This window comes from Lacerta agilis, chromosome 2, assembly GCF_009819535.1.
Source record: "Lacerta agilis isolate rLacAgi1 chromosome 2, rLacAgi1.pri, whole genome shotgun sequence".
Taxonomy (NCBI): Eukaryota; Metazoa; Chordata; class Lepidosauria; order Squamata; family Lacertidae; genus Lacerta; species Lacerta agilis.
In genome coordinates, this window is record NC_046313.1 from 21,928,320 (window position 1) to 21,947,423 (window position 19,104).

The 19,104-nt window shown below is 47.5% G+C and overlaps 1 protein-coding gene across 1 annotated transcript in view; it reads right to left on the minus strand.

Moving 5' to 3' along the window:
- The window catches only part of FAM20A (FAM20A golgi associated secretory pathway pseudokinase), a 36,417-nt gene extending 17,562 nt beyond the window's left edge, over nucleotides 1–18,855 (minus strand). The window contains exons 1-2 of the mRNA XM_033138911.1: nucleotides 18,484–18,855; nucleotides 1,118–1,299 (exon numbers count right to left, since the gene is read on the minus strand). Coding sequence (XP_032994802.1) covers nucleotides 1,118–1,299; nucleotides 18,484–18,830 — 529 coding nt within the window. The 5' untranslated portion in view covers nucleotides 18,831–18,855. The remainder of the gene's footprint in view (nucleotides 1–1,117; nucleotides 1,300–18,483) is intronic.
- Between the last annotated feature and the right edge of the window lie 249 nt (nucleotides 18,856–19,104).

Below are 19,104 nucleotides of genomic sequence, written 5' to 3' on the forward strand. Positions count from 1 at the left end.
CAATAGGAATGTTGTTTTTAGGAGATGTGGTGTGTGATAGAACTCATGTAATCGCCTAGCAGGGAGTATTAAGGTCTTCCGACACACTGCATGATGACGATCTTTTTTGGGGGAGGGGAAATACCTTGAGTCTCCTTTAGTCATGACAACAGCACTATAGGAAATTTTGGCAGGGAGAGGGGCGGGGAGATTTCAGTGGTGGGGAGAGGGTAAAATTTGCGGCCAGGTTTAGAGGCCCACTCTTGGATGCATTCAAGGTTTAACTGCTAAAAACACCAGAATTTTTTAAGAGCAGCCCACTATGTCACGTGGCGGAAACAGTGATGGAGGAAGCCTCTGCGCTGCTCGGGGTGGTAGCACGGAGGCACCCCCCGGGGTGCGCGGCACCACGGCGCATGCGTCGTGACATCACGACGCATTGGATGCACTGCGGAATTCTGGGCATGCGTAGTGCATCTGAGCCAGCGAGCAAGCGGCAGGTTGGGCAGCCCCACGACCCGCCGCTTGCTCGCCGGCTCGCCGCAGGAGCAACGGACAGGATGCCAGGAGGCAGGGGAGGGGCCAGGGAGTGTCACCCCCCTCCCCTGGAACCCGGGGCGGAGCGCCCCCTACGCCCCGCCCTTCCTACGCCACTGCGCGGAAACTGCTTTTGCAATCAAGAGGGCTTTCGAAAGCAGGTGTTCATTTCCTCTATTTTATAGCAAAATGATATTATTAGCTACCAAAAAATGGAGAGAGAAACAATAATAATGGGAGGAAACCAGTAATCAAAGTGCTTCCCTTTCATGGGGACAGTAGAGGACATTGTGATAATTAAGGGAAGCTTTTCCAATGGCAATTAACAAACTACCCCTTTGTTTTGTCTCTCTATACTTGTGCTCATCGGAAAGCAATAAAATGGACTGAATTTGCAAACAGGAAGTGTTTAATTAAAGACAAAGGGAGCCCCTTAAAGCCCAGTATTTGCCTATCCACATTAGTGGTTAGCTGGCTGCAATGGCATTTCATTAAGAAAAAAGAAACCCTGCCACTAATTGGACATGCACTCCCCCAACCTTGGTCTGCCCTTGTAGTTCATGATCTGGTGGAGGTGGGCAGTTCAGAAAGGAAGCTTTACCAGCGCTGACGGTTCCGAAGTTTTGCGTGTCCTGGAGGAGCTGGTCAATAGGAGGGCTAGACCGCGGGTACAAGGCATAGCGATTGATTCCTAGGTGGAATTGGAGCCAGCTTGCCTCCTGCCTGAGCTGCATCATTGAGTCCGAGGTGAGGTTGCGCTCCTCTCTGTAAATCTTGTGTCTCCTGATGCACACATGGAAAAGAAGGTGCACATAAAACCAACCCCTCAAATAAATCACACCCCCACATTCAGAGAGCCAGTGTGGTGTAGTGGTGAAGAGTGGTAGACTCGTAATCTGGGGAACCGGGTTCGCGTCTCCGCTCCTCCACATGCAGCTGCTGGTTGACCTTGGGCTAGTCACACTTCTTTGAAGTCTCTCACCCCCACTCACCTCACAGAGTGTTTGTTGTGGGGGAGGAGGGGAAAAGGAGAATGTTAGCCGCTTTCAGACTCCTTCAGGTAGTGAAAAGCTGGGTATCAAATCCAAACTCTTCTTCTTCTTCTTGTATACAATGAAGCCCATAGTCTCCAATATTTCTCTGATGAAAGTAAGGGCATCCTATTCAATTACAGTGGTACCTCGGTTTTCGAACGTAATCCGTTCTGGAAGACCGTTCGAGTTCCGAAATGTTTGAAAACTGAAAACTCAGTACAGAAGCCTCAAAACAGAAAATTCAATACAAAAGCCACAAGGTATGTTCAACTTCTGAGGCAAGTTTGAAAACCGAAGCATTTACTTCTAGGTGTACGGCTTTCGAAAACCAACATGTTCAAAAACGGAGATGTTTGAAAACCAAGGTATTATTATTATTATTATTATTATTGGCCCACCCATCTGACTGGGTTGCCCCAGCCACTCTGGGAGGCTTCCAACATATATGAAAACATAATAAAACATTCCCTATACAGGCCTGCCTTCAGATTTCTTCAAAAGGTTGTCTCCTTGGTTAGGGGAGTCGCATAACTCCATGCACTCCAGCATTTCTCCAATGAAAACAGGGGCGTCCTAAGGAAAAGCGGGGCATTCTGGGATCAAATCAGAAACCGGGATGGCTTCTGTAAATCTGGGACTGTCCCTGGAATATAGGGACACTTGGAGGGTCTGGAAGCCATTGCAGGAGCAGAACAACTTCCACCCAGGTGATGGTCCATTCCTCTCCCCCGCTGCACCCTCAAGTCTTATCTGGAGTTTCCCACACTGCTCTGGAGCAGATTTGGGTACAGCAGCCATCATCTGGAAAGTGAGGTGTTGACAAAACTGTTCAAATGAAGGCTGTTGCTCAGTTTTGTGGGGGAGCAGGATTGTGCCTGGGTGGCGGGATCCCAGCCTATGTTGGTTTGGCTTGGGTCTGTTAGCAAGCTGGGACAGTTCAAAAACTGCATTGGCCATAGACTGGGCTGCTGTTGCTACTGCTATTCAACAAGAACCCTCATTGGTTGCCTGGCCCAAGATGGGGTTTTCTACATTTGGGATGCAATTTTAATTGTGACTGATAATTGCTGGCACCATTAATAGCTCCCAGAAGCTTGCACCACCATGGTGAAGTTGTTCAAGATCAACAGAGCGAAACTGTGCTAATCTCCAAAACATCCCACACTCACTGTCCCTGCCTGCCTCTCTCTTTGGCCCTTGTAGAAAAATGCACATTCTATATGCTTGCTAGCATATATTTTTTTGCCAGACCATAAAACCAACAGGATGAGGAAATCCGACATTTGCTGGATATACAAATGCTGAGCGAAATTACACGAGGAAAAGCCGGAAACTACTTTGTGTGGCAAAGCAGATGCTCTCAAGTCTCTCAAGATCAGAGGCTGAGTCTTCAACCTCTTCATAAGTTATGCTGCAAGGAGACATTGTGGTTTCAAAGACCACTGAGAAATCATGGGCCACTGGGTTTTTTCCCAAAACCATAATGACTTGTCAACCTCTTACAGATATATATATATCTAGTAACTGCATACTCATGTCCATCTGTGTTAGTACACGCACCATTTTTTAAAAAAATTAACAACACCGTGTTAATTGTGCTCTCTTCAGATGTGGTGTGAGGAACGCTTGCTTCAATAATAAATTGTAGAATAGCATAAAACTATTGTTATGTCTCCATTATTTCAGAGCTACAGGTTATTAGAGGTGTTACAATGAAAACAAGCACAGAGGGGGCCTGTGCTTTAGTGCAGAGATGGGGAACCTGAGACACTCAAATGGGACGCACAACTTCCATCTGTTCCAGCCGTTGCAGTCCAGCAACATCTCGAGAGCCTCAGGTTCTCCACCCTACTTAACTCATCCCTACTCATATGATTATCAGTGACTCTGATTAGCGGCACCCACTCTTTCTATTGGTACGGATGCTGGATTTGCTTTAAAAAAAAAAAAAAAAAATTCAGTTTTATACATCTCAATTATTTTACACTCATTTTAACATTCCAAAACTTGACTTCCTTCCCCCTCTTTCTGCGGTTCCTTAAATTTATTTTTAATATTTTCTGCACATCCAAATTAACTTAATTTGCTCATTTATTCATCTACTTTAAATATATGCTCTTATAAAACCGCAGGTCATTACAATAATCCTGCCAGTGTTCTTATCTGTTTACAGTTTGTTTGTAAATATTCCATAAACCATTTCCATTTTTTATTATTTAAAAAATTGTTATCTTGATTTCTTATTTTTCCGGTAAGTTTCGCCATTTCTGCATATTCCATAGGTTTTTGTAGCCATTCTTCTTTTGCTGGGACTTCTTCTTCTTCTTTCCATTTTTGGGCAAGTAACATTCTCGTTGCTGTAGTCACATGCATGAATAAATTCCTATACAGTTTGGGTGGTTCTGTCCCTAAAATCCCCCAAAGCAAAGCTTCTGGTTTTAGGGATGCTGGGTTTGTATGTACCTGATCTCAGTTTGTACAAGTCTCTCCGTTTGCACAAGAAACAGGGCTCAGTGTGTACGTATGTGCATGTGTGGCTGACAATGTGGGTTTTTTGTGTGCTGTTTTTTTGTTTTGTTTTTATGGGATGGCATCCAATTTCGTTGCACCTGTACAATGTTGTACTTGTACAATGACAATAAAGAAATCTTATCTTATCAATTGGCAAAGTGAGAGGGGTGGTCCTTTTGCTGGGAAAGCAAAAGGGCAGGGGGCCAAACGCATCCATAAGATGAGCTAAAACTGAAGTTCTAGCATCTAATATGAATTATGGTGCTGGAGGAGACTCTTGAGAGTCCCATGGACTGCAAGAAGATCAAACCTATCCATTCTTAAAGAAATCAGCCCTGAGAAGCCCACTAGAAGGACAGATCCTGAAGTTGAGGCTCCAGTACTTTGGCCACCTTATGAGAAGAGAAGACTCTCTGGAAAAGACCCTGATGTTGGGAAAGATGGAGGGCACAAGGAGAAGGGGACGACAGAGGACGAGATGGTTGGACAGTGTTCTTGAAGCGACTGGCATGAGTTTGGCCAAACTGCGGGAGGCAGTGGAGGATAGGGGTGCCTGGCGTGCTCTGGTCCATGGGGTCACGAAGAGTCGGACACGACTGAACAACTGAACAACAACAACAACAACAGCCTCTAATATGTGTGAGCTGGTTGTGGTCACTAAGAAGCGAGAGAAAGACACTTTGCACATGCTCAAAAGGACTCGGGTATATTATTATTTTGAAATTTTCAGGATTCATTCCAAGAACGGGGAGTAGATTCTGGGTCAAGCTCTGTTGTGCTCTAGCTCAAATTAAGCCCCGCAGTACTGTCAGTGGGGAAGAGACATGTGTCACCTTTCTGTCACTCTTCATTATTGGAGATCTATGTCCTTTTCCCAGCAATAGCTAGTGATACATTGATGTCTGTTGTTCTAACCAACTCATGCCTTCCATGGCACATTGTTAGCAATCCAACAGAGATGCATGTTTTATTTTTACATTGTGGATTTGGCCTGATTATTCTTTAGCTGTCAGAGCCTCGGAAGCATAACGGCCATACATTGTCAAAGCGCTAATGCAGGGCCTTGTTTGCCAAATAGGCAGTTACGGTATCGGCAAACTAAAACAGCCTAAATTACATGGTCCCTTTTTGTTTGCTTTAACCATCAGACCAACGGTACAATTTTTCACGTCAGCTTCATTTACAGTCTTCTGAGCCTTGCCAGGCAAAATCAGTTGAGGCACGGTAATCAGCCATCCACTTGAAAACAGAAAACTAGTCCGGGTTCCAATGGGCAGCTTTCAATGAACTTACATATGTCATTACCTGAAATTCTCCCAACCAAGCAAGATGTAACTCCCCGTGCATCAGCTGATTTCAGTTCTGCTTTCTGCAGGTTCCAGGTGTATCAATGAGTTCCTGATGAGGAACTTGCATGGGCACCCAAACCAAGCAAGATTGAACCCCCTGCTTTTCAGCTGACGTGCAGAGAGTTCAATCCTGCTTTCCAGCTGCAGGATCCAGCCATGTCTCTTCCTGCCCAACACATGACATCACACACAACATCAAGTCTGGGGCTGGCGGATGCGGTTTGGAGAAAACAGCCTGGTGGGTCACATTTGGCCTGTGGGTCAGATATAGCAGAACAAAGAAAACGGAAGAATGGGAAGAATGGAATCCCCAATAAGTTTAGCTCCTTTGTCTCTAGCTGGCAATGGACCTCGGTATTGGGTAAATAAGCATGCCAATACCTTTCTAGGTTTTACCAGAATGTCCTATACATGTCTACTCAAAAGAAAATCCCACCGAGTTCAGTAGAATATAGGGCTGCTGCCTCGGAGTCAGCAGATACCATGCACGAGAAATTAATGAACATGGCTTAGGTCCATTCATTTCAATGGGTCTATGCTGAGTAAAGTTAAAGCTTTTTTATGCAAAATCGGCCAAAACAGCACTGCTGGCGTGGATTTCCATACGTCTGGATTTTCCCAGACATTTCCTCGATTTCTGCCCAGACACTGCTGCTGACTGCAGTGTTCTGAATATGTCCAGGAAAACCCAGACGTATGGCAACGCTATTGTGAGGCCAAGGGCCCAGATAAACTTCCCCCTGTATGGGTGGGCAAGCAGCGCAGTGCGGCTCCACTTGGCTCCAGTGGTGGTGGTGGTGGTCGCTCCGGTGAAATTGGCGGCGAGGGCTGGGCTGGTGAGCTGGGCTCCGTTACCCTCCACACCCTGTCCCCCCGGCGCCTGCATGATCCCGGGCACCTGCAAACCACGCTACGCCACTACACTGGCATTCAGCAACTTGTCCCCAACGCTCACCAATACCCAGGGAGCCACTACACTGGAGAGCCATCTACAATCTCCTCTGACCCACTGGTGTGGCCTGGTATCATAGGAACATGAGAAGAACCTGCTGGATTAGGCCAATGGCCCACCTAGTCCAGCTTCCTGTTCTCACAGGAGAACCTCAACCTTGCTTCCACCCTGTCTTATCCCTGTCCAAGTAAGTTGCAGCGAGACTGATGTCAAGAGGGTGCCTCTTTGCCACCAAACTGGCTGCGACTGCATCTAACTCGCTGTTGCTTGCACTGAACCAGCAGCAGCTCTGCAGAATTCTTTCCCCGTTATTCCTGGGGATTTCAGGTATCGAACCTGGAACCATCAGCATGCGAAGCAGATATTCTCACACTGAGCTATGGGACTTTCATTAGGCAACACCCCAAGTTCTGGCTCATCTTTTGACTTTCTACCTGTCTCGTGGATTTACAGGACCTAGCGTGCCATCTTATTCACCCTACTGAATCATTAAGCGAAGAGAATTTAGCACACAAAGAATTCTACATTCGGGAAAATGGCCTCGCTCCCCTCCGTTTCATTTGCATTTGGGCACTAAGGGAGAGACAAATTTAGTGTTAGCACAGTCTGAGAAGGTGCTCAGAATGGTCCCTGTGTTTATGTGTGCCATATATTGCGTTCCAAAGTGGCTGGAGAATAATCAATACCCTCTCCCCAAAAGAATGAGAGGAAATGCTAAGTCACGCAAGGGCAAACGGCTTGCCCAGACAGCACAGGAACGATCCAGGCAGTAAATAAGCAAAGTAACGAAATAAAAAGCAAGTAGCAAAGGAACCGATAAGCTGGAACAGAGAGGAGAAGGGGTGGAGAATGGTCACACAATAAATCCCACAAGGTTCTGTTTCCCATGATGGATGGAATGAGAGACACTGTGGGTGGAATTCAATGCTTCCCATCTTTCTGTCTGCACAAGGATTCCAACTTGTCAGACAGAACGATTCTCCTCGCCCCGTTCCTCCACCTTCCTGTACACTGTTTTAGGGGTCCTTCCAACTCCACAGAGTCCATTTCGGGGGACACGCAGGGGCCCCATTGTGCAATCAAAAGCCCTTGCACAGGGCTTGAGCTGACAGAACTCGTTAGGCAGATCTCACTCCAAAGGTGGCATTCAACCAACTTAGCCATGTTAATTGATTTCAGTGGGTCTGCTTTGTGCCCTGGGGAGGTCACTTCGGTGCTGCTAATGCAGTGGTTTCACTTCACCCCTGGAGACACACTCCATTCTCTCTTGAGACAGATAGATGTCAACAACAAAGTTTCATTGCACGTCTAAGAACTAGCTTTGTTAAAAGTGTTCTCTCTCTCTCTCTCTCTTTTGGGGATACTATCACATGTGATCCAATCCCACTGAAGGGACCCTCTGTGCCACTTGGTTTAGCAACTTCTGCTTTCGTTTTGGAATTTCCACGCGTGGCCCATATGCAGCCCAACTTCCAAAACTGTAAACTCTGATTGCCAAGCAGTGCATTTTGAAGAACATTGGAACAGCAAAACATTACGGTCAGAGAAAGGTCTGGAATTCAGACAACTCTAGCACCACCTAACACACAAGCATCTCTTGTAGTGTCGCTGGTGTCTGCCACAGTTCACCACACAATGGCCAAGCCCGGAGCTTCTACTTTTGGGGAGGAGTCACAAGCCTTGGGTTCCTATGTGCCCCAATTACCACTGCACAGACCAGATCAGGTGTTCACCTAAAGCCTAGTGTATACACAAGGGTGTCTTACTCATAGAGGCTAGTGGCGCAGGGAGCCAAGTTCTGAAGGGTGCCAGGGAAGAGGTGGAGGCTGGACGCGGAGACTCCCGGCATCAGCCCGTCGCCCTCGCCCGCCTCCACCATGCCGCGCCAAAGCAGCGCCATGCCCGGAGCCTCCATCTGCCACGAAGTGACCAGCTGAGCTGGGAGGCGCTGTGTCCAGCCTCCGCCTCTTCCCCGCCGGAGGAGCCGCCCTCCAGCCGCTGCCCGTCTCCTCCAGCCCTGCCAGCACAGCAGTCCTTCCTAAAAAAAAGGGTAGACAACTCTAGGAAAGGGGGGGAGGGTGCCGGCACCGGAGGGAGCTTGGCACCACGGCGCAGGATATGCTTAAGATGGCCCTGTGTATACATCAATTGTGGGAGCGCATCCTACTCAAGTAATCCACCAGCCTTTCCCAAAAAAATGTGTGGATGCAGTCTGTGGGCATAATAATTTATTATTTGCACCCTGCCCATCTGGCTGGGTCTCCCCGGCCACTCTGGGCGGCTTCCAACAAATATTAAAATACATTAATTAATACACTCTAGGCAGCGTATACATGTGTAGGAGTTGGATTGTGCAATAATCAGAGGTACACCCAAGCTAGATATTAATTCCCGCACCTCTCACTGTGTATATTGACTCTACACACCTGAAGCCTTGAGAACTGGCTCCCTGACTTAGCTGTTCGTTATGCTGCTGGTTTTGGTCTTCTGTTTATGCTAGCGGTTACCCTGTGAAGATACGACTTTGCCTAGCAGCAACCTCCACGAGCTCAGTGCATCATAATGCATGGGCTTGGGTAACAGCAGATAGAGGGCATCAAGGCCCACCATGAGGAATGGGAAGAACAAAGGCCTATTCACCTTCGGGAAGAGGCCAAAACCCAGTGGCAGAGCTCACACTTTGCATCAAGAAGGTCCTGGGCTGAATCTCGGTTATCTCAGCTGTTATGTACTGAGTTGAATAGGATCCAAAATGCAGCAGTCTGACTGGTCCCAGAACAATAGGATTGAGATTGCAGCAGTCTGATTGGTCCGCAGGAGCCACCCAATCCAGCTCCAGGTGGAAGTGAATCCGCAACCCGATTGGCATACAGGAGTATCCTGGAATTAGCCAATCATGTGGGGCCCATTGTGTAAATAGTGTATATAAAGCAAACGTTTTGGGGGAACTGCATTCCTCACTACTATGAGCTGAATAAAGAGCATGAAATTCACACTTGACTCCGAGTATATTTCATCAGCAGAAGCAGATGCAGCAGGAGGAAAGGGAATAAGGGAGCAGGTGACTGGGAAGATTTTTGACGGAGCCCCTAGTTAGCAGATGATATTGGGTTATGGACAAATAGTCTGACTCGCTACAAAGCACCTGATTAAGAAACACAGGGAAGGATTCAACGAATGAGTCCCGTTAGCAGAATCTCTGTGCAAGAGATTCCAGTTGTTCAACTGGGCTTCCCCCTGCGCACTTCCCATCCAATGACTCTTGGGGTGCCTGGGCAGCGTTGGGAGGGAGGAGAGAGGGGATTGCTCCATCTGCAATGCTTGTGCTGATGGGAAGCTCACCACTGTACATATCCTACCTGTAAAAAAAATAAAATGCATTTAAAACCCAAGAAGACCATGATTCGCAGATGGTTCAGGACACATACTACCTGAATGTGCCCAATCTCGTCTGATCTCGGAAGCTAAGCAGGGTCAGGTCTGGTTAGTACTTGGATGGGAGACCGCCTGGGAATACCGAGTGCCATAGCCTTTTGCCTCAGTTGGTTGGAGCATGGTACTGATAACGCCAAGGTTGCAGGTTCGATACCCATATGGGACAACTGCATATTCCTACATTGCAGGGAGTTGGACTAGATGATCCTCAGGGTCCCTTCCAGCTCTACAGTTCTATGATTCTATATACAATTCACACACAGCTCTCTATTAATTCTGACCCTTGCACATTCAAAGACCTGTTAGCCTGACCTACTAGCCTCTGCAGCTATCTTTGGTACAGCCATTTAATAGCATAACATCTTGGCTTACATTAGTTCTTCTGCAAATTCTAAATCAATATCCATTTGCAGGCACTCCAGCATAACCTCACGCTGCTTAAACACTTGCTACTTAGCTGTCCTCGAATATTTCACTGGCTCTTACTGTGATTAAGTGCAGCATTGTCCGTGCTTTCAGCACCTTGCCTGATGAACCATGTGCAAACTCCAGAATGACATGAAAATGGAAACACTTCCGCTGGTATAGGCTATTAGTTTCATTTATTTTACGGCAATTTGATCATTGCCATTTGCTTCCACATCATCAAGGAAAAGCCGCTCTGCATTTTAGGACAAAATATTGAATTTGCAGTATTTGGAACTGCCGGATTGCAAAGGGAGAAGAAGGGCAAGGCTTCTCTCTCTTTAATAACGGTCCAGCGGGGAGAATTTCAGCCAGCGCAACTTCTCTCAGCCTCACCTGACAAGCTGCATCAGCTTTTCCAAGGCTCCTTTTCCCAACTACGCTTCTGCTGCACGCAGACTGAAAAGATACCAAAGCCTTGCAAATCAAAGACGATGGTAAGTACTGAAAATACAGTAGTTTGAACCTCAGAACATTTGTACCGTTACAAAAGTTGGGTGTCACCCTCCACTCTGCTGAGCAATAGCAAGATCCTGGGGAATTCCAGACACTCACCCAGGGTTGAGAAACAGCAGAGACCATCGCAGTATTAAGAAATACAGTTTATTTACCTATTTACACCTTCATGGTGGGAGTCCAGAGCTTACAACACGGTCTTTTCAATAGGGGCTTGTCCCCCACAGCAATGCAGCCATGGAGTCCAAGGCATCTCTCCCAGCCTGCCTTCAGCCAGCCTGCCCAACATGGACCCTGCAGAACACCCTGCCAAAACCTCTCTTTTCCTGTCACCCCACACCCAGTTACCCAGACAACCTCCCAAACCCCCAGTCTCAGGCAAGGGGGGAAACGACTGTTCTCTTGCATTGCCAATGGCTCTCAATGGCCCTGAATTGTTTCTTAATGGCCCTAGCTTGGCCAGGTCCTTTTGCATAGGCTAGCCCAGGAATTCCTCTGCAGCTTGTATTCTCCCTTCATCTCCCAAATAATCAAAATCCTACCATTTATTAATTACTAGAGTTTAGGGGGGACAACCCCCCCCCCCAAAATCTATAACAGTATGTTAGATATGGAGCCAATTCCACACCCACCGTTTTGGAATTCTTGACATCTCCCTGGTTCCTTTATTTAGTTGAGGGATAGGGAACCTTTAGTCTGCCAGGTATTGTTGGACGGTAACTTACATCCTCCCTGACCATCAGCCAGAGAACTGGAGTCCAACAATATATGTAGGGGCAAAAACCTCTGTGCATTTAACTGCTATGTGACAGGCAGAAATTCTACAGGCAGACGCCTATGTAAGTGCATGGAAGTCTGCACCTAAGTGAACATGTGCCTGTCACACAAATATTAAAGGCACAAGCGTCTGCTGGGGAAAAAGCAAGGAGGAAGGTGGCAATCCTAAAACAGACTGCATTTAATATGTCTCTGAAGTGAGGCCAACCATTGCCAAAGGAGGATGTTTGGCTTTTGACCACATACGAGCTAAGTATAAAACAGACACTCTCTAGAAATGAACACACTTCAACGCCTGGTGAAGAAATCCAGATTCTGGAAATAATCCCGGGTCTAATTCAGACCTAAGCAGCCAAGAGACTTCCATTAGCCTAAAAACACAACGCTGTTTTGTGAGTGTTTCCCCTGGCACTAAAAAACCTCTTCCAGTGTACCAGCTTTTCTATTATGGGCGTGTGTCCATGAGTTTAGAGGCTAAAGACTGCTGCCCCCTTTTTTCTTCTTCGTTGCAAAACAGTGTGAGCTCCTCCATGCTCCAGTTAACACTGGTTCGCTTGGAAAGAACAAGATGTCAGTAACTTTCTGACACGGGGACAAGCAATCCATCAACGGCAAGCAATTCCTGCTCACAGGCAGCCAGCGGAGTTTCCACGACACCAACCTAATTGGCCAATTGTGTGTGTGTGGGGTGGGGAAGAGAGTTCTCTGGGACATTCTCTCCTCCTGCATTCGTTTCTTTCCCATGCTCTCCCTTCAGTTTTGCATCACCTCTCCCAGCTTGCAATCTCCCCTTTGCTTCTCCCGCAAAAACCTGTCCAAGCTGCTCCAGGCTTCAGCTAGGCCAAACCCTTTCCAATTGGACCCCCCCTGTTCCTTTGCTTTTGAAAACCTGCCCAGAGGTATTTGTAGCAGTGGTCTTTTAAGGCTTTTTTTTTTTTTTTTTTTGCTTGCTGGTGGCATCAACAAAGTAGGCAAAGGGCAGCCAGTGTACTTCACAAGGTCTCCATAGAGCAGGGGTAGGGAATATTAGGCCCAGGAGCTGAACGCCAACTGAGAGGGGTATGTGGATAGGTACAGAAAGTAGCTTGCTGCACAAAACTAACTCTTAGTTATGATGATGATTAAATCAATTAATTAATTTTAAATAAAATTTCAATTCAACAACTAGGTAAATTAATCACCGTTGATTTATTAATTACCTGCGCCTGCCTTTCTTTTAGGAATTCTAGGTGCCGAAATCCCAAGGGAGCAGAAAATACTATTGATGTATGTGATCATGGCTGTGCGGATGTTATTGGCCTAGAGATGGAAAGAAGATAAAGTCCCTACCAGAAAAGAATGGCAGATTAAGTTGATTGATTGTGCTGAAATGGCTAAAATGACCGGAAGAATCAGAAACCAGGAAGACCAAAATTTTAATAAGGAATGGGGAACATTTATAATTTATCTTAAAAACCATTGTAAACAGCTAAAATTGTTCGTAGGATTGGAATAACGCTTGTAGCTTTATGGTGAATTTTGGACATAATGGAGATGTAAAAGGTTTGGATTATCATAAAAGATACAGGAGGAAATGATTAACAATAGGACCCTCAAAGGGGAGGAGAGAAGTCCAGGAGATTCTTTGGAATCTTGTTTATATGTTGTATGTTGGATAAAGGTAAAGGTGAAAGGGACCCCTGACCGTTAGGTCCAGTCGCGGACGACTCTGGGGTTGTGGTGCTCATCTCGCTTTACTGGCCAAGGGAGCCGGCATACAGCTTCCGGGTCATGTGGCCAGCATGACTAAGCCGCTTCTGGCGAACCAGAGCAGCGGACGGAAACGCCGTTTACCTTCCCGCCGGAGCGGTACTTATTTATCTACTTGCACTTTGACGTGCTTTCGAACTGCTAGGTGGGCAGGAGCTGGGACCGAACAACGGGAGCTCACCCCGTCGTGGGGATTCGAACCGCCGACCTTCTGATCGGCAAGCCCTAGGCTCAGTGGTTTAGACCACAGCACCACCTGCGCCCCTGTATGTTGGATACATGATTGTAAAACTTTAATCTGAAAAAAACCAAATAAACAAATTAGAATAATAATAGTAATAAAATATTAATTACCTGCCCCCTTCACCCTAAGATGTTAAACAGTACAGGGGATAAGATGCAGGACGTCCCAGGACAACTCCCGTGGTGCTAAGCAGTGGCCACCCATAACTACTTTCCGGAAATGGCCCCAGAAGTAGGAGCAGATTCATGGTCGTAGAGTGCCTCCAATCCCCCCACTTGCCTGAGACTCTCTAGAAGGATACCATGGGCAACGGTATTGAAAGCCGCTGAGAGATCAAGGAGAAAAAGCAAAGATATACTCCCCACCCCCCCTCAACATCAATCTCCCAACAAATGCCGTCAACCAGAGTGGGCAAGGCAGTTTCAGTGCCATAGGCGCCAACTTTGTGGGGCCCTGGTTCCCTCAGCCCACCCCAATAAAATATTCAGGGGATCCACACACCCCTGTATTTTCTGCAAGTTGGTGCCTCCCTCTTTCCCACCCTAAGCAGCTATTTCTCCCCCAGCTGGGCACTGCCCTCTTTTCCCAACTTGCCTCCTGTGCTTTCAGTGCCATTTCCAGTGGGGCAGATGGGGAGAAGCAGGCCAGGGGGCTGGCCTGCCTGCTGGTAGGAGAGGCAAATGGGTGGCAGGTGGGGATGGGAGCTGAGCGGGCAGAAACCTCTTGCACACATGCGGTAAGAAGCATTCCTGACGGCATCCCAGCACGGGAGTGACTGAGCACAGACGACAGCAGTGGTTCCTGCTGGGGAATTTTCAGGGCAGTAGTACAAACAGAGAAAAACAGGTGCATGCATGCATTGAGGATAGTGTTGCTAACTGGCTGGGGCAATCCTGAATTATGTTTTACTCAGGGAAGACCCACTCAGTGACTAAGTCAGGTTCAGTCATTGCAATGGGTCTACTCTGAGTAAACCCTAGTTGAATACCACCCCAAGTACTGTCTTCGCCCCCCATTCTCCACATTAAAATCTCTCTCACACACCCAAGCTGCTATTTGCACCGTTAGGAAAAAAAAACATATTCCGCTCCCACCATCACTACTGCTGTTATTTGCAAAAGTTTCAAGAGACCAAACACCTGTGCTTGCATCATGCTTACTTTTGATCTAAGGCGACAGGCTTATTTATCTCTATAGTCACGTCTCAGTGGTTCAAAGAGAAGTACAGTTGTCCCATTGAACCAAAGCAAGGTCACACACTCTTATTATGCTCCTTCGAGCTCAGACCAGTTCTTGTTCTTACATTATTACTTTGTTTTGCTTTTCTGGTGACACGTAAGCTGTACCGATTAAGGACTAAGCACAAAATAGACACGGTGGCAGGTTTGTGATAAAGATTTTTGGCTCCGGCGCCAAGGCTTTCAGCTCGACTTTTTCCTGCAGGATAGAAGTGGCCTTGTTATAAGTTTAAAGACTAAACAAAGCTCAAACGCAGCGTTTAGTAAGGGCATGGTTGCTCAGCGCACTCCCCAATTATTATTTTTTGTACCGTGTGCATTTTAAAAGACTAAGGCTGCAGTTTTCAGCAACTTTACCTGGCCGTACATTCCAAAGCAATCGGCATGCCTTACTTCTCAGTAACAGTGAATAAGAGATGTTTATGAACCGTGATCAAATACTGCATGAAATCTGGGATAAGGGAAGAATTCGTGGGAGAGAGAATGGATAGGGAAAAGTTTTTCTCCCTCTTGCAATAACACTAGAACTCAAGAGCATCTAATGAAGCTGAATGTGGAAAGATTAAAGGAAGTAAAAGGAAGAAGAAGAAGAAGAAGAAGAAGAAGAAGAAGAAGAGTTTGAATTTGATACCCCACTTTCCACTACCCGAAGGAGTCTCAAAGCGGCTAACATTCTCCTTTCCCTTCCTCCCCCACAACAAACACTCTGTGAGGTGAGTGGGGCTGAGAGACTTCAGGGAAGTGTGACTAGCCCAAGGTCACCCAGCAGCTGCATGTGGAGGAGCAGGGAAGCGAACCCGGTTCACCAGATTACGAGTCTACCGCTCTTAACCACTACACCACACTGGCTCTCTGGAAGGAACTACCGGTACACAGTGCACAGTTAAATTATGGAATTCGCAGGGATGGCCATCAACTTGGATGCCTTTAAAAGAGGACTGGACAAATTCCCGGAGGGGGTGGCTATCAACGGCTACTAGGCATGCATGGTGGTTAAACTCTGCCTCCACCGTCGGAGGTGGTGGCAATGCTTCTGAAAATCAGTTGCTAAAATGCAGGAGGAGAGAGTTCTGTTGCGTCCAGGTCCGGCTTGCGGGTTTCCCCACAGGCTTCTCTGGTTGACCACTTTGGGAACAGGACGCTGGACTAGATGGAGCGGGCTCCAATTAGTTTCTGACATTTGGTTTACGAACTGTGACCTGCTGGTCAAGTACTGCATGAAATATTTGAGGAAGGGAGAATTCACAGAAAACAAACTTCAAACTGTGCCTTACCCTCGACAATCAGCTGTAATCAAATATAAAAAAGAGCTACCAAATATTACAGCTGCGGCGTTCGATGAATTAATTTGATGGGAAGAGCCATAGCCGAGCGGTGGTGCATATTATTTGCAATGAGCAAAGACCCAGGTTCCCTCAGATAGGAACGCACCCCCATTTCCCTCTCCCTTTAGTGTTTATTTCTTAACTACACTTCATGCTAATGAACACATGTCGGCTCTTTTATTTTTGCATTTTCTCTTTTGCATAAACAAATGAATTAAATACATAAACGTATAATCCGTTCTGACTTCCCTCCCCCCTCCCAATTGCGGATCTCAATATAACTCCCCCCCCCTCTGCATCTCTATCATAACTCTATTTTTATAAATCCTTCGTCAATCCATAATTCAATTTTTTTTTACTACAAGTTTTCTGTCAATCCTACCAATGTAAGTAGTTGCTAAACGCGTTGGCTCTGTCATAACCTCTTGCAACGAGTTAAAGGAGCACAGAAATTGTCACATTTTAAAAGATCGTGTTACCAAACTTGCTCTACGCCGGAGGACAGATGTTCTGCTTAGAATCATGGAACATCCTGTGCTATCCAGTTTTAAAAGCAGCTTTCTCCTCTTGCAATTCTGATCACCCCAAAATATTCCAGCAAGGGGGGGCCTTGGCCCTGAGCTATTGGTTTTGATCTACTCCAGTAGTGACTAAGATCCTCATCGCAACCCAGACAAACGACCTCTTAACCTCAGGAATTGAGCCTTGCTTAACTTACGGAGGGGTCTTGACTGTTTGGTGAACATGCTCTGTGCCACATACAGTATTATTTCTTCCAGCAGCCAGGGAGAAGGATAGGACACCTCCCAACTGACGGGCAAGAATCACAATGTGCAATCCTCTTGCACATATCTGCTCAGAAAGTCACAGTTGTTGTTCAGTGGGGCTTACTCCAGTAAGTAATAATAATAATAATAATAATAATAATAATAATAATAAATTTTTATTTTTACCCCGCCCTTTAAACCAGGCTCAGGGCAGCTAACACCAAAAAAATCACAGCAAAAACATAAAACAAGTCATTAAATTACAGATTAAAATACGATTTAAAATTTAATCTAGACTGCAGCCTCAAGTAGCCCACCAACCACACCAAAAGAATGAAACATCAGGGTTAAACTGAAACCAACCCAAAGGCTAGGTGGAAAAGCTCCGTCTTAGCAGGCCCTGCGGAAAGATGCCAAATCCTGCAGGGCCCTGGTCTCTTGTGACAGACTGTTCCACCAAGTCGGGGCCAGTACTGAGAAGGCCCTGGCCCTAGTTGAAGCCAACCTAGTATCCTTGTGGCTCGGGACCTCCAAAAATTATTTTGAGGACCTTAAGGTCCTACCCGGGCGGTCCCTTAGGTATGAGGGTCCTATGTAGCAAGTTACAGTCTCATCCCACCAAGAATATGAGATACAAGAATGTCCAGCTGTAAGGTCAGGGAACCCTGGCATCTCTGCATTGAGCTCTAGGCTGTGTACACACCATACATTTAAAGCATATCCCTCAAGAACTCTTGGGAACTGTAGTTTGCCACCAAACGAATCATTCTCGGCACCCTTCACAAACTACAGCTCCCAGGATTCTTAAGCGACAGTGGTGGGAAATACGCTCTAAATGTATGGTGTTTAACACAGCCTAGGTTGCATTCAGGAGAGCAAATCTTAGCATTCCCCCCCCCCTGTCTTTTTTTTTAGTGGGGTGGTAGGGTTGGCAACTGATGAGAAAAAAAGGCCGACCTGCAACCGTCTGCAGAAATCAGCAGGTGAAGCATTTACACAGCCTGGAGATAAGCAGGATCAGCTGAAAAGGTTATCAGGCTTCAAGACTGACATAGTGGACCTTTATGCCTGAAACTTTTCTTTTCTTTTTTTAAAAAAAGCAGGGTTCGGCTATGCAGGCCAATAAAGCAATTTCACTCAGAATAAAGAGGCGAAGGGCTAAAGCGGAAGGATGGAAACATACAAACTTGGATCCAATGCATGCCTAAATAAATGCCAATTCAGTGGGATTTAGAAGACACAGAGCGAGTGGAGAAGCAGCAACTCTTGCCCATTGGAATTTCTGTCCTGCCCTCAAGCAGGCCACTTCTTTGAAGCCAGAAGTTGCACATTTTACTCTCAAATAGTAGAACCAAGTTACAAAACACCCACAAAATCCAATCTTCCGGAACTGGCATTGTAATGAACTCTCATTCCCCTCACCCACCCTGGCTGAAAGAAGGGCCTTTCCATTTCCCTTCTGAACAACACGAGCAAGTTTCTAGTCCTTATGGTCGAGATTAACACGCACTGCTTAGGAGTTTGGGGCACTGGTAGGAAAAGAGAGGCGATACTAACGGGGGGAGGAGCGGCAGCTGCGGCGGGGTCTCCCTGCCCGGGGAATCCCCCCACCCCGCCCCACTCTCCCCCCAGAGGTCTGCTCCCCGTCCAGCCCGGCTTACGCACCTGTTCCAGCGGGCCACTTTGCGGCGGTAGTAGCGCAGCGCCTCCTGCCCGCTGAGCAGCTTCTCGGCCGGCCCCTCGTGGGCGCTGTAGAGCGGGTGCGCGAAGAGCCTCCGCAGCTTGGAGCCGGCGGCCTGGGTGCTGCGCTGCTTCGGCAGCCGCGTCGAGGTCTCGGCGCTGGGGGGCTCGGCGGCGGCTTCTTCGGCGGGGCAAAAGCAGCCCGGCCCGTGCGCTCCGGCGCGGGCCAGGCGGCGGCGCACTTGGGGCCAGAGGTGGAAGTAGAGATCGGCGCTCAGCAGCGCTCCGAGCAGCAGCAGGATGAGCAGCCGGTCGCGCCGGAGCCCCGGCATGGCCAGCCCGGCGCTCGCTCGGGGATCGCTGCGCTACGGGGACGTGGGTGTTTGCACCCCCTTGGCGCCTCTCCGGGTGGGCCGAGGGGCTTTCCTGGAGACGAGTCCCGAGGGGTGTGTGTGTGTGTGTGTGGCCTCAGGGGACGCTAAGATCCTGGATCCGGAGCCAGGCCTCTGCCCCGCGGCAGCTGCAGGAGCAGGTGATGCGGTGGGGAGAGAACAAGGGTCCCTCTTCTCCAGGAAAGCGGCGAGGCTGCCCCTTCGCCAAAGCGCC